Source organism: Plectropomus leopardus, chromosome 2 (genome assembly GCF_008729295.1).
Source record: "Plectropomus leopardus isolate mb chromosome 2, YSFRI_Pleo_2.0, whole genome shotgun sequence".
NCBI classification, from domain to species: Eukaryota; Metazoa; Chordata; class Actinopteri; order Perciformes; family Serranidae; genus Plectropomus; species Plectropomus leopardus.
This window is the reverse complement of record NC_056464.1, coordinates 26540262-26555254: the sequence shown is the minus strand read 5'-3', so window position 1 is coordinate 26555254 and position 14993 is coordinate 26540262. Positions and strand designations below refer to the sequence as shown.

The 14993-nt window shown below is 41.6% G+C and overlaps 2 protein-coding genes across 2 annotated transcripts in view; one reads left to right on the top strand and one right to left on the bottom strand.

Moving 5' to 3' along the window:
• The first annotated feature begins 308 nt into the window (after nt 1–308).
• LOC121950302 lies at nt 309–4535 on the top strand. The gene is made up of 3 exons (XM_042496255.1): nt 309–429; nt 1008–1157; nt 2936–4535. Exons 2-3 carry the CDS (start codon nt 1010–1012, stop codon nt 4066–4068), a joined length of 1281 nt encoding a protein of 426 aa, XP_042352189.1. The 5' UTR covers nt 309–429; nt 1008–1009; the 3' UTR covers nt 4069–4535.
• Nucleotides 4536–9972: 5437 nt separating this feature from the next.
• Nucleotides 9973–14993, bottom strand: part of trim62.1 (tripartite motif containing 62, tandem duplicate 1) — a 50381-nt gene continuing 45360 nt past the window's right edge. The window contains exon 6 of the mRNA XM_042506726.1: nt 9973–14792. Within this exon, the coding sequence (XP_042362660.1) occupies nt 14242–14792 (551 nt within the window). The 3' untranslated portion in view covers nt 9973–14241. The remainder of the gene's footprint in view (nt 14793–14993) is intronic.

Genomic DNA, 14993 nt, shown 5'->3' with positions numbered 1-14993 from the left:
GGTGTAACACAGGAATGTTTGTACGTTCTCAGTGAAAATGAAACATCTTTTATCAAGCGTGTTAACAGATGTCAACAAGTTTATACACACACACACACACACACACACACACACACACACACACAAACACACACGTGGAAGCACACACACACAGACATGCACTTTGCATCTCTCACTGTTAGTTAGTTAGTTGTTAGACAGGTTTTCTTGTCTGTACAAACAGTGCCACACCCTCCGAGACGCACATGCTCTCTCACCTCCACACAGGCCAGGTGCAGCAGGGAGCAACAGAAGGGGTGGGGTGGCGACAGGGTAGGGGGGGGGGGTCATTATCCCCATGAGGGCGGAGCAAAAGGGGAGGTGAAGGCAACGGATGAAACATTTGAAGCTCATATTGACATGCAGCACTGAAGGCTCCTGTGAGTCCAGGTAAGAACCACTGAACTTCACAGCAGTTTTTATCTGTATTCACATATTTCTGTTGTATGTAGTTTGAATGTTCAGACTGTGATCACATGACAGTGATGGTGACAAAGTTTCAACAGGTTGAAGCAGTCTGACAGTACAGTATCATGGTCGGGGGGGGGGGGAATATGTACAGTCAGGTTACAGCAACAGAGGCTGTGCGTGAATTTGCATCTGTTCCACATTACTGAGAAGTCTGGTGGCCTTTGTTTTTCATCGGTGCTGTTAGATATCACTTTTGAAATTCATTTAACTATGTTGACAGCGGAGGAATCACTTCCCTGATTTTTGATCAATTGTAAACAGTTGTCTGGTCCAGGGTTCACCACTAATGTAAACAACAAAAATATTGATCTGCCAGCACGGGGCAGAAACGTTCATTGACACTGGAAAGATCATGTGAAAACATTTCATACAGATTAATTTAACATTGTTGGGTGGTTTACTGACAGCAGAGTGCCTCGCATTCCTGAGCTCCTCCACCTCAGGGCAAACCAGTTTTTTGATACACTGACCCGCGTGTATGTGCTGTCTTGTTGCAGTCATGGATGGTGTGTTGGAAGGAGCGACAGTGTTGTGTGTGTGTAAACTGGCCTGCAGTCTCCTGTTCCTGCCGTCCTTGGCTGCCTCCTACAGTCTCGTCAGCTTCTGCTGCTGCTGCCTCCTGGTCTTCACCGATTTCCTGGTCACAGGTGAGTATCAGGGCATGACGGGGCATATCCGATGAGCTCAAGAACTTCATCAAGATGTTCTATTGAATGAATTTAAGGATTATATTTAACACTTAATCATATCAAAGTGGACATTGTTACAATATTTCTAATTCAAGGCATTAGAGCTGAAAGAAATTGATTTAAACATTTTAAAGCAAAAATGGTCAAACCTTTCCTAGTTTTAGCTTCTCAAATGTGAGTTTTTACTAATTTCTTTGTCCTATGTGCTAGTAAACTGAATAACTTTGGGTTTTTGAGAGTTGGCTGGACAAAAATAGTGATCTGAAAATGTCACTTTTGGTTTAAAAGTATACTAAGCCAGAATTGTCAGTTACAGTTTTAAACCACCATAGACTTTATAAAATAATGGCTGTAGCTTCAGTTATGTTGCACATTGGCTTGCAGGCTGCTGTTTTGAAGCTTTGAGTTTAGCATATCGGCTGTTGCCATTGTGTTTTTTGAGAGCCTGAAGTGCCCATATTTGGAAAAGAGGCACAGTGGAGTATCGAGGAGTGGATCTGACTGAGAACTCGAGCCAATGCCTTACTGACAGCCTGTCTTTCAAAGTGACCTCACCCTTAATTATACGTAACCTTAAGCCTTTATAAAATTTAAACAGATGAGTTATATTAAAAATTACACCTGATATGGGAGGTACGGTGCATGAAGGTGAAAACCAACCCCAGAAAAAAAACACGCTTCTTTCACTTGACATTTTGCCAATGTGTTTCAGCACTGAGTCTACGATTTTTGTATCCTGCTCTTGGATGCCTGCTGCTTTCAGTGTGGCACCTATCTGCTACAATTTTATATAGTCCCAACTTCACCTGTGCACTGTGCCCAGAAACATCCTCAACTTAGAATAATAAAAAATGAAATACAAGCAGAGAAAGGTTTCTGCATACAAACACATTGCGACAAACTTCTTTTTTTAAGATTATTTTTAGGGCTGTTATGGTCTTCATTACAGAGCAGCTAGAGAGTGACAGGAAAGGGGCGAGAGAAACTACGTCATGTAGGTCATAAGTGATCAGCCTATACATTGCTTTTTCGGAAAATCCTTCATCCTTCAAATCCTTCCAAAATCCATCCATCCAAAATCCTTCATTTTATTTTTATTTTTGAAATTAGCTGAGCTGCTCCACGATCTTTTCATGAACCCCTGGTTGAAGTAAACTGAATAAATAAACGATGTAGCCACTGTGATATCACACATTGGTTTGATGACTGCGGTTTTGAAGCATCGGATTCAGCATTTTAGCCAATGATGCTCTGGTGTTGTTAGAGTCATACTTAGAAGAGAGCTTGAGAGTTTGTAGCTGTGGAGGATTGAGGGGTGGATCTGACTCACAGGTTGTAGCGGCTGGTAGCAAAGATTTGTTGACAGCCTGTCAATCAAGCAGCCCAACCTTAAATATGCATAATTTTGGGCCTTAATAAAATATAAATGAGTGATTTGCATAAAGATCCAACCCCTGTGCTGTTACTATGAGTGTTTAAATTAGCTATAGCAAACAATTCCAATTTTTGTAGCAGGCTGTAAACATGTTTATTTTTGCTGTAGAGTTGGGCATTTTAACACGGGTGTCTGTGGGGATTTCCTCTGTTTTGGAACCAGCCTCAAGTGGCCATTTGATGAGTTTTTGGCACTTCCACTTTGGCTTCATTTTGAGCCTCAGAGGTTGCTGCTTGGAGAAACTGCTCTAATCCAATCCAATCCCCTAACTCACTGACACTTTATCTTTCTTCTCCCACAGTTTTTCTGAGTTTCCTTCACATATTTGAATCCTGGCTGACTGAGCTGGCCCCGCTCGGTGATGTCATTGCCCTGCGCTTCCTGCTCTTTCTGAGCCACACATATGGTACCGTGTTGCTCCTGACCACACCTCTGATTGCTGTGGAGACTCTGACCAGACTGCTGTGGCCTCACTCTGTCATCGCTCAAAGAACAGCGAGTCAAAGACTGGGCTCTGATGGACAACATTGTTATGCCGGGGAGGCAACTGTGGAAGAGCAGGGGGAGAGCAAAGACAACAAAGACAGAGAAAAGACACTGTCTCATGCTGTCAGTTACCTCTGCTGCCTGTCAGTGTGGGTCGTCGTCGCCCTCAATGTCAGGTGGCGATGGAAGCGGGAGGAAGTGTGGGCTGCTGCCTGTTTGCACACAACCAACTCTCTCATCAGATGTTTGCCCAACCTGTTCAGCCCCATGCCCAGCACTGTGAATCCTTGCTGGGGCATGGCCTTCCTCTCCTTCCTCCTGCTCCTCCTGACCACGAGCATGGGCCTGCATAGACGACACCGGGCCCCTGCGCAGACAACAAGAACACACAGAGAGAAACATGGCGTTAACAATAACTGCGACAGTTGCTTGGAAGACCTTGTTCCAGCACTGTCTCCTGCACCTTCCAAGTCTGTGAACCCTGGGATGTCAGAGTCAGAGCCAGCACAGTGTGTTGACCCAGAGAAAACAGAGAGCAGCTGCACTGTTCACAGAGCGTATTCCTGGAACAGGGTGCAGATGTCGGAGCATCACCATGGAGACTTTGTCCTCATCTCCCCCGAGTGCTTGTCTGTGGAGAGAGGAGGACAGGAGCAGGAGAGGACAAAGAGAGGTGTACCTCTGACATTTATAACGGAGGACCATGTAGGCTCACAATACAGGAGCCAAACTGGGTGGCGACACTGGGGCTTTCCCCGCCCAGGGGTGAATGTAATGATAGGGTTCGTGAGTGTGCTCTTCATCTTTGTGCTGCCTCTAAACCTCAGTGTGAACATACTTCTGATCAGGACTATAGAGGCTCTGCTGGAGCTGTGCATCAAATCTTTAATTCCAACCGCAGCCATCACCAGTTACACATCCACCTCTCACAATGAAAGGCTTGTTTAAGACAAGACTAGTGAGAAGGAAAATAGGATGCTGATTGGAGGCTGTTTGCAACAGGATCATCAGATTGTTGTTGCACGTATGGAGACAGCACATCTGCTTGTCAACACTGGTTCTTATACAATGTAAATAAGCATTTCTGAGCAGCCATTTTTGTGGGAGGAGTAATATGTGGAAACTGCTGAAAGGTGCTGAGGAGGCAGGTTGAGGCGTGCTCCGCAGAAAGACTCTAAACCAGACTGAAACAGACGTCTGGAAGGTCTTATTGTATTGTTTAGAGCCTTAAGATCTGCAGCGATTTGTCATTACACAATGGGTTATAGAACGAACATTTCAAACGTCAATAAGACTAATCCAGGGGCAAACAGTGTTTTGAAAGTAGTAATATGAAGTGTGCTGACGCTGCATCTCATAAACCTTGCATAAAGCAATGTATAAATAAATACTGAGTGACTTGAGGGTGTAACACAGATTTTGTTCTTCTTTGTAGTTTCATCTCTGTTTTTAAATCAGCTGTGTTCAAAGGATTGTACTACTCACTGGAGGTGAAAAAGTCACCAAGTACATTTAGTCAACTGTTGTACTTTAAAGCACTTTTACTTTACTTGGGTTTTTCCATTTATTCTTCTGCTCTACTACATTTCAGGTAGAAATGTTTAGCTCTTTACTCCACTTCTGTTACTTAACTAGTTAAGACAGATTGAGCGAGAAGGGGGGAGAGAGCTGGAGTGACATGCAGCAAAGTGCTGAGAGCAGGGTTGGAGTCAAACCTTCAGCCACTGCAACAAAGACATATTCTTTGTACATGGGGCATCCACTCTACCATGTAAGCTAGTTGACACCCAACAAGTCAATGAATACCAGGACCCAAGGTTTCCCATCAGAACGCTGCATTATCACAAGTTGGTCAATGTTATTCACTTAATCTGTTAGTGGTTTTAATACCATGAACAACTGTGGTATGCAAATGTATTTTTTATTTAGGATAACCCCTTGAGATTGGTCATCCTGATTTTTAAGGAGGTTCTACACATTGTAAAAACAATCAAAGTAACAATATCAAGGTGGCAACAGACAAAAACAACAATTTAACTGCTATTAAAAAGTGAATCAAAAAATAGTGAAGAATTAATCATCTCAAGACTTAATATATTATTCACAGCGTCATTTTTGTTTTACATTACAAGTAATTTTACCTTTGTAACTTTTGTCCTTTCACTTACAGATATGAAGGGTTTTGAATGCTGGACTGTCTGTCACAAACATAACCCTTAAAGCTACAGCTAGCAGCCGGTTAGCTTGGTTTAGGTTAGCTTAGTATAGCTTAGGTTACCTCATCTTAGCAAAATACAAAACTTTAAACAACTAACCTGGACCTAGCAAAAGTCAACAAGCCCTCCAGCACCTCTAAAGCTTGCTGATAGAGATTTTATCTGTTTTTTGAGTGCGTTATACCTGTTTATTAATCCGTCCAAAGCTTTGTTTTTACACTTGCTTGGCAGTGACTTCCTGCTGGTTGCCTGGCAACCGCAACTCAAAGATCAGCCTTTAATATACTGCACCACCACAGGTTTTTCAAGTTTTTAAAGTTCATTAACTTCCGTTTATGAGTGATTGAAACAAACGAGACGTAACGTGATAACTGATGAATTTTGGAGGTGCTGTAGGGTGGATGCTATTATCTGTGGAGGAAGACTAAATGCTAATTTAACCAAAGCTAAGCGTCTGCTGGCTGTGGCTTTTGTCACGGTACATTTAACAGACCGACACGAGTGGCAGTCTTCTCCTTTAAGATCTCACTGCTTCTGTAAAATCATACAAAGAGATGTAACTGCACAAACTCACGGCTGTCTCGTACTCACATGCAGGACCCGTCAAGCCTTTAGCTGTCCTGTGTTGTGGTCCAAAGGTGAGCAGGGACACAGGAGTCAACGCCAGAGGGCACTCCGGTACAACTCAGAGCGACTAACACCCGAGACCTTCAAGCTCCTAAAATGTTTGATAGATGAGCTTTGGGAGGTAACAGGAGAAGGATGAAGCGGATTCAGGAAACAAAGGCAGGCATTTTTTGGGTTGTCTTGCCTCAGACGGAGCCTCAGGGCTGAGTGAACACCTCCTCTTTCAAAGAGCAGAGACCTGTGCAGACAGATACTCAAACCACAGCGCACACTGTGGCAAGATTAAAGGAGAGGGCCACGTTCCTGACTGCAGTGCTAGTTTTGGACAAATGAAGATACTGTTAAAGCCCAGATGTATCCAAAAGCAAATTATTGCTTCAGACAGACAGAGGGTTAATGAGTGCAATGGTTTTGTGTCTTTGGGGATATCTATTTTTTGATGTCTTAATTATAGGAATGGCATTAAAAATATTGAGAAGCTGTATGATGTTTAGTTTTATTGCTAGAACACCCTTAAGTATTTTAACTGCTCCCAGACAGATGAATCATTTCAGAGAGTTTTAAATTGCACAGCACAAGTTTTTAGAGGTAGCCTAATATTCATTTAATAATGTCTCTATAGTGCTCAAAACAAAAAGGCTAATGCTGTAGGTTAAAACGGACTACTAAAGCAAGTCAAAGATGCAATGTCCTTGGTGTATGGAGATAAATTTGTCTTATTATTTGTGCAATCAGTTTGACAATCTTAAATGTGTAATATGTTAAATAAAACACTTTAATATATAAAACACACAGACAAATACAAGAAAAAGTCAACTAAAAAAAGGTTCTACAAATATAAAACATACCTGCAAATACACAAATTCCAAAAATAAAAAAAAAAGGTTTAGTGTGCATAAATATGCAAATCTGCCAGCATAGATTACAAATAAAAACTGGATTCACAAAGATCTGTTCAAAAGTTGTATATGTCAGAAGGATATTTACCAATTCATTTATTTGTAAAATAGCAAAAATATTTTCCCAGATTTTGTTGTTGTTGAATTTGTTTTTGTATTTGCAGATGCGTTTATATTTGCAAAATAAAAGTTTTGTGAGTGTACAAAAATTTGTATTTGTGGAAGGTGTTGTGTATTTAAAGATTACACATTAATATCAGTTATTCACACAAATAATATTGAGACAAATATATCTCCATACAGTCATTATGTCAAAGTTTGGACTTTTTTTCTGTGGAATCTGATAACTCCATCATCACGGCTATACAGTACATCAGGAGTGTCCAAACTTTGCTGAATGGTGGCCAGATTAGATAATGTGAAAATACCTGAGGGCCAGCTGCTTCTTGCATTATATGGGTTATAAAAAAAAAGAAAATCGCACAGAATTGAGACAATACAACTGTTAAATCTCTCGGTGAAAAGTATTTCAACTTTCCAGCGCTCCTGGAAACAGCGGCTCTTGCTGTTGACTTCACGCTTCTTTGCTGTAGCCACGTCTGCTACCTAGCAGAAAATTACTGCTGCTAGGTAACTGCTTGTGTGCTTGTTTGCCCTGATTTTATGAAAACACTTTTAACTCTGCTCACATAGTTCCTACTTGGTGCATGTCTTCCAGCTGTATGAAAGTCCTGCAATCTTGAGGTTAACAGAAAAAATGCAAAGTGAACTTTATGATTATCCAATATGGTGGGCAACACTTTGAAAGACAAGCCCCGGGCCTTTCATAATCGATCTGCTGAACTTTGGATATGCCTGTTGTACACCCTCCAGGATACTAGAGAGTGTGAAGCTTCAACTATCTTTATTTTTAATCAATCTTTAAATCCAAACATTGTTTAGTCTGACAAAATATCATCAGACTCTCCAACCAACAGTCCAAAATCGTATTATATCTTATTTTCAATGATATAAAAGAAAGAAAAGCAGAAAACCGACAAGCTGGAACCAGGACAGGTTTTGCTGAATTATTTATACAAATTACCAAAACAGTTGGAGATTAATCCCTCAACTGATAAATGAATCAACTAATTATTTCAGCACCATAATACCTGTTTGTTTTCATTGTTTTGGTATAACCATTAACCCAGAGCAATGTTTAACCTAATACATATTCCTAAGTATTTCAGCACCATAATACCTGTTTGTTTTCATTGTTTTGGTATAATCGTTAACCCAGAGCAATGTTTAACCTAATACATATTCCTAAATATTTCAGCACTATAATACCTGCTTGTTTTTAGTATTTTGATATAACCATTAACCCAGAGCAATGTTTAACCTGATACATATTCCTAAACCATGTATAATAATAGGGATGATTGATCTAGTGGTTTGTGCCATAAGCGTTATAGCTGCAGTTCTTGTTCTATAACTGTAAGTGATAGCAATAGTGAGCCTTCATTTCTGCTTTTCCCATCACTTACAAGATTAAAAACCTTACACTCCTGCCTCAGGAGGGCTACATCACATTGGAATCAGATACGGGTCTCTCAAAGGAGAGCTCAGTGACTTTTTAATGGACACTTTCCCCTCAGGTAAAAATGTCTATTACAGGATGGACACCTTCTCCTCGGTTATAAATGTCTCAATCACAGGAGTAAGAGGAGAAAAGCAGCTCAAATAAAAGCTGAGGATATGAAGCCACTTGTCCTGGGGGTCCGCTGTGAATAAACTGCACTCGGCTTCAAACTGCACAGTTTGCTGTGGAACAGCTGTAATCATGATGCAACACAGCTCAACTTCAGAGTGTGAAATGATAAAGCAGCAGGGTACAAAGTTACAAAAAAAAACCCCAAAAACTTTCTGGGTTTTTGACGCAGTGCATGACTCAGATCTTAACTTTCCATCATGATTTCAAACTGTATAATAATTTATTCCCACCAGTTTAACAACCAGTCATTCAAATGCGTCACAGATGGCAAATGAAGAGGAGCTATTGAAAGCGGCGGCTCACCCGCAGTGAGGGAACACTGAACCCATGCAGACATCTTGTTATTCATAATGTCACATGTCTGGGCCTCAGCCTATGCCAAAATAGGGAACAGTAATAAAAAGGGTGCACAACCTCCCATCTCCCAGCTGGATGGCTTAGCAGGGCTGAGAGTTTGGCACATTTCAACTAAAACGTCTGGCACGAAAACTCTTCCTGAACCAGAGCAGGTATTTACAAGCAGAGGCAAAGCCTTCCTACATTTCAAAGAGGATTCGTCTTCCTCCCACATATGTTTCCTTCTGAGGGGTTTGATTTCAACTGTTGATTTTCTTGCTGTCGTAGTTATGCGATGCATCATGTTCTCTATTTGAAAACATTACACAAGAAGTATAATAGCAAATTGACACTGGGCATTTTAGCCTGTGACCCTTTAAGCATGTTAACTCCCGACCCCTTGTTTTTTATGAAGCAAAAAGTAGCTTTCTAGCTCGCTTTGTTGATGCAGTGGTGGAAGAAGGATTGAGAAAGTACTAATATCTGTTACAAGTAAAAGTTCTGCACTTAAATTGTTACTGAAGTAAAAGTAAGAATTAACAGGAAAATGTACTCTTAAGTACTGAAACTACCTAATGCAGAAAAAAAGAAAAAGAAAGGCCCCCACATGAAAAATAAAAAGAAAAATGTATAATCATTGAATCATTTATAATAATTACATATATATATATATATATATATGTAATTATTATAAATGATTCAATGATTATACATTTTTCTTTTTATTTTTCATGTGGGGGCCTTTCTTTTTCTTTTTTATGCTCCTCTGTGTTGGTGCACACATCTAAAACAGGATGAAGAAAAAGACACTGACTGATTTTCGCAGTGATTTATTGTACATTAAAACATTTCCCACAAACCTCAGCTGCAGCTAAAGCACACTCGAGTGTGTTCACACAATGATGGGTGCACAGCGGCCATCGACAAAAGACACAATCATCATTATAATCATTAAAAGTGTCAAAGTTATTATCATAAATCATTTTAACAATTAGCGTTATCACCTCCACCAGTTACCACCTTACAATAATCTCCTTCTTAATATTCGTACTGAAAGTCTGTAATGAAGCAGACTCCACTGAAGTCAGCAGCACAGCAAACTGGGGTTAAATATAAGCGTTTGTTGGTGTTTACTCCTCAAGGACAATAAATACAGTCTCCATCAGAGAGAAGTAAAATGAGTGTTATCCTGATTGTCTTTAGTTTTATTCAGCTACAAAGGTCTCCTCTCCTTGTTTCTCCATGAAACAGGCTCCTGCGGATCTGCACGAGTTAAAACAAATTCCAAAAATAATCTGCAGATGCTCACCATTTGACCCCAGTTTGCATCATACTGCACATACCGGAATAACATCCTACAAAAACAAGGGCACTGCCCCAATTTTCTTTTACATGGACAACACAGACAACACACACACACATATACACACACACGCACGCACACACACACACAAATGCAAAGATGTACAGTGACAAAGGAAGTTTTTTTTTTGTTGTTTTGCTGCTGTAGATATACCAAAGTTCTACCCGATAATCACTTCTGGCTGCTGCATGGGTGTGCTCAGAGGGCCAGATGGGCTTTATCAAGCACAACCAAAGCTGGATTTAAAATTATAGCTGAACCAGGCCGCGCAAACACACTCGAGCACATGCCCACCCACCCACAGACGCATCTCTCAGTATGCTGGACTTGGCTGAGTGACCAGAGCCTCTTAGAGCGGATCCTGCAGGACTTGTGTACAACTGATGATTAACAAGAGCACTTGAGGCACGCGGGGCAAAGAAATAAACATGGGTGAGCCTCAGGGGAATTATCAATGATTTTGTCATGATGTAACCGCCTTGAGAATGCCAGTCCTAGGAATAGCACAATTAGCGCCATTCACCATTTTCCTTGATAACTGCCATTTTCCAGCTAGGCCTCATGGACATAAATGATACGACTTCAAATAAAAGCAAATTCTTGGTGTCTTTTTGAGCAATGATTCATCTTTAACCTTTTAGATTTTCTCATCTGAGGAGCTTTTACTCAAACAGCACGATTTAATATTCTTTTGATTTGAAGATAAAATGATCAAACATGACTGAGGGCAGAAATGTGCTCAAATTCAACACTGTAGTGGACAAAAAACACCCACTGGTACATGTATAATGTATGCTGATTGTGATTTTGGAGTGGAAACCTCAACACGAGCCAACGGCACAATGAGCGACTTATTTCTTTTAACCAGTGATAATTTATATACAAACATGCAAGTCCTTACTCCATCAGTAGCAGCATATTTCTGGACAACTTCCGCCTCCGGACAGACTTTATCACCACACTGTGGGTAGGACTGGGCAGTGGATACGGACGGCAGCGTATGAATTACTTTTTGATTCCTGTAGTTTGTTTTAGGTGATGTGGATAATCACTGGCACACACAGAACAAGCTTTCCTAACAATGATAAAGACTGAGCAGACACACATGGATGAGCCTGTTTGCACCTGGTATTATCAAGCGTCTTGGGTGAACCGATCACAAGCTGACAGCTGTCTGTGCACGCCTCGCATTAGGATGCATCTCCACACATGTCTCGGGTGATCACTTCTGATAATACTTTGTTGTTTTTAACATAGCGGGAGATTAATTGTGCTATAAGAACCGATGTTTCCCCCCAAAAAAAGATTTTAGGTATTTGGGCTCAGCAAAGACTGTAAGCACAGTGCAAGAAAAAGCTTTTCTTTTGTTTCACTTCAGCAGCAGTTTGTTGAGTTTGCATCTCAGAGTGGATAATTGAGGAACAGATTATTTAATAATCACACTCAAGTCTTCATTACAATCAACTTTTGGTAGGATTGTTCAAGCTGGTTACATTAGATCAATGGATTAGAGGAGCAGCAGCTGCGGAGGTGAGTGAAAGCCAACTTTGCTCTGCTTGCTGTTAAACAGGTCAGACCCTGCGCTGACCTGCGGTGTGCATGTTTCTGATGGGAATGCAGCAGCTTTTATCTAAAGTATGATGGAAAAAAGGATGGACAATACAAAAAATATGTAAATCATCAAAAGTGAAGTCTCATTCTTACTGCTCTTGGTGGTCTTCTGCTCCACCAGAAAGTTGTCTCTTTCAGCAAGAGAGAGAGAGAGAGAGAGAGAAAATAAATAAAATAAAATATATTACTGTAATGTGTGTAATAATTAAATAATCTGTTATGCTTTGGCAACAATGTGACAAACATTCATGCCATGCTGATTTGAATTTGAATTTGAGAGAGAGAAAGAGAGAGAGAGACACTGGACAATATATATCGGTATGTGGTGGCGGATGCGTACATTGTTCCAGTGTGCCACAAATCAATGAATGTGTGGGAAACCCTGTGCACACATTCAGCATTTACCTTTTAAAATGAGTAGATCTTGTTAATAGCAAGTCTCTCTTTCTTTCTCTCTCTCTGTAATGATAATGAGACGAGCGCAACTAGAAGACAACATCTGCGGGAGTGCTGGGAGCTCCATGCTGGGGACAGTCGTGAAGAGCCTGCCAGGTAATATTTAGAAAACTACGATACCAATGCTTTTGAAGCGATACTGATATCAATGGAGTTCTTCATTCGTTAGAGGGGGTCAAGTCAAATCAAGCCAATTTTTATTTACGAAGCCCTTTATCACAAATCACAGTTTGCGTCAGAGGGCCTTACAGCAGACAACATCCCTCTGTCCTTAGACCCTCACATCGACAAAGGAAAAACTCCCCAAAAAACATAAAATTTTCAGTAATAGCTTGGGCTGTTATTAGCTTCAATCAGGAGAGAGAGAGAGAATATACTACTGTTTATAGTTCACTGATATAGCATTATGTAATGTTAAAATGTTTATATTTGTGAAACATGTAATACTTGGCAATACTATGTTTTGCAAAGCAACTTTGGATTTGAATTTGAGAGAGAGAGAAAGAGAGAAACAACATTCACTTTATGGCACCTGATCAACTGACCCAACATCTCTTTATTTTATCCTTTTAAAACTACCCAGCTGGCCACCAGTGTTGTTAGACATTGATATATTGTTGAATTTAGGTTTTGATGTGTGGTGACCAAAGAAATTGAAGCTGCAGCTGAGTGAGCTCTTCACCTGCGAAAAGCTGTTTAAGGATCGATCATTTGACTGGAGATGTTTTAATACCACTTTGTACCAAGTTTTTTTGTTTCCGATGATATCTTAAACGTATTGATTACTGATACCCAGCCCTAGCGACAGGGCTAACTATTAGCATTACGGGACTAATGCTAGCTATCTATTATTATCAGGTTCAAGAGTCGAGCTGTTTCAGTAACATCTGCTGCTGCTGTAAGCTTGTGCTCACTGCACAGATGATGAACTGACCCTTTGCTGGGTGAAGAGTATGGACAGTATAAAACAGGAAAGAGTGACTCTGAAGATGACTCTTCAGCTCTTTATCTGTGTAACTGCACTGACAGACAGTTTTGAGGTACACGATAAGCAAGGACGTCAGCTGAGTAGGCGGCCACATTTGGCCCAGACTGCCCCAGAATGCAGCGTGAGCGATCAGATCTGAAGACATGCTGGGGATGCGTGTGGTGCATTCACACGTGCACTTAGAGCTGTCCACTTGTGATCCGATCACAAAGGACAGATGTAATTATGAGGTGCAAACAGGGCCGATGTGAGCTGCAGGAGGAACCGAGACCATGGTCTCAGACAGAAGTTAAAAGTGCAAACAGACTTGACAAGTTCAAGGTGGACTGCGGGCCAAACAAAAGCCGAAAAAAAAGAGCCGAGTGCTGTCGATCACATTCCACACACAAAGCTAAGCCAACTGTACAGCACAGAGACGACAAGTGACCAGTCTTCAGTGTCCTCTTGCCTGGACAGAGAGGAGATATCAAGTCTGACAAGCCTGTAGCTTGATAAAGACAACGACGTTGCCCCTTGGGAGTGTGCAAGGTGGGCCCGGGAATCACTTTTTTTTTTTTTTTACATCACTGCCAACAGACCCCAGAGGAGCCCGGGGGTCCCTCTGTCTCCATTTAGTGTCATCATTTCAATTTGGGATGTGGAATGAGGCTCAAGTGCAGGCCATTATCGTACAGTCGTTTCAAGTCACACAAAAATAACAGCGCAGGTTTGAAGAGCAACATCAAGCACAACTTTAAACTGAACTGTAACTGAAATAAACATTTCAAACACCCTATTAAACACTGTTTTAAATTGATTTCTTGAACATTTTTTTAAACCTACGCAAGACCTGTGTCTGTCAGGACAATCGCGAACACAGATGTGTGCAGCTCTTAAAGGCGTACAGTGTTGATTCGCAACGGCTGCACGTTCTTGCCGTTGGCGTGGCTCTGGCCCGGGCTGAAGTAAGGAAAGACCTTGGCGGGGAATTTCTCCCGGTAGGTGTAGAGCCAGGACATGTCGTCTGCATTGTAGAAGATGAGCAGACCTTTGTGGTAGTCCAGGTACACCCCCACTTTCTCCAGCTTGCTCTTTACGTTGAGGCGGGTCCACGGCTCGGTGCAGGCGCTGTACTGGTTGCCGTCGTGCATAACGATGCAGTAGAAGCCACGGCTGGGCTGGATCTGGATGCTGCCCTTGCGGCTGACTGTCTCGTGTGCCACACCGATCATCCACTGGGTCTTCTCCGACACCATCACCTCCCAGTAGTGGACGCCTGACATGAAGCCCTCCGCGCCCAGAACAGACACCTCCACGTCAAAGCGCCGCGGGGAGTCCTGAAGGGGCTGCGGATGAAGATTCCCGTAGGCTACAATTGTGCAGTCGTCTGAGAGGATCAGTCTTTGGTGGGCTGTGATGGGGTCGAGGGTCAAAGCTGCCGGCACTGAAGAAGAAAAAGGAGCAGACAGTTCGAACACAAAGAGTCAGCATTTATTTCACTTTTAGATTTAACACAGTGGAGGGAAAACAGTCGGCGTCATGGATATAAGTAAGCAGAAAAACAACAAAACAAACACATCAATATGTTATGACTCAGCCTGGCCAAACTGAAAAGCGAGGACTGCAGTGTCATTGTCAGCGCCTC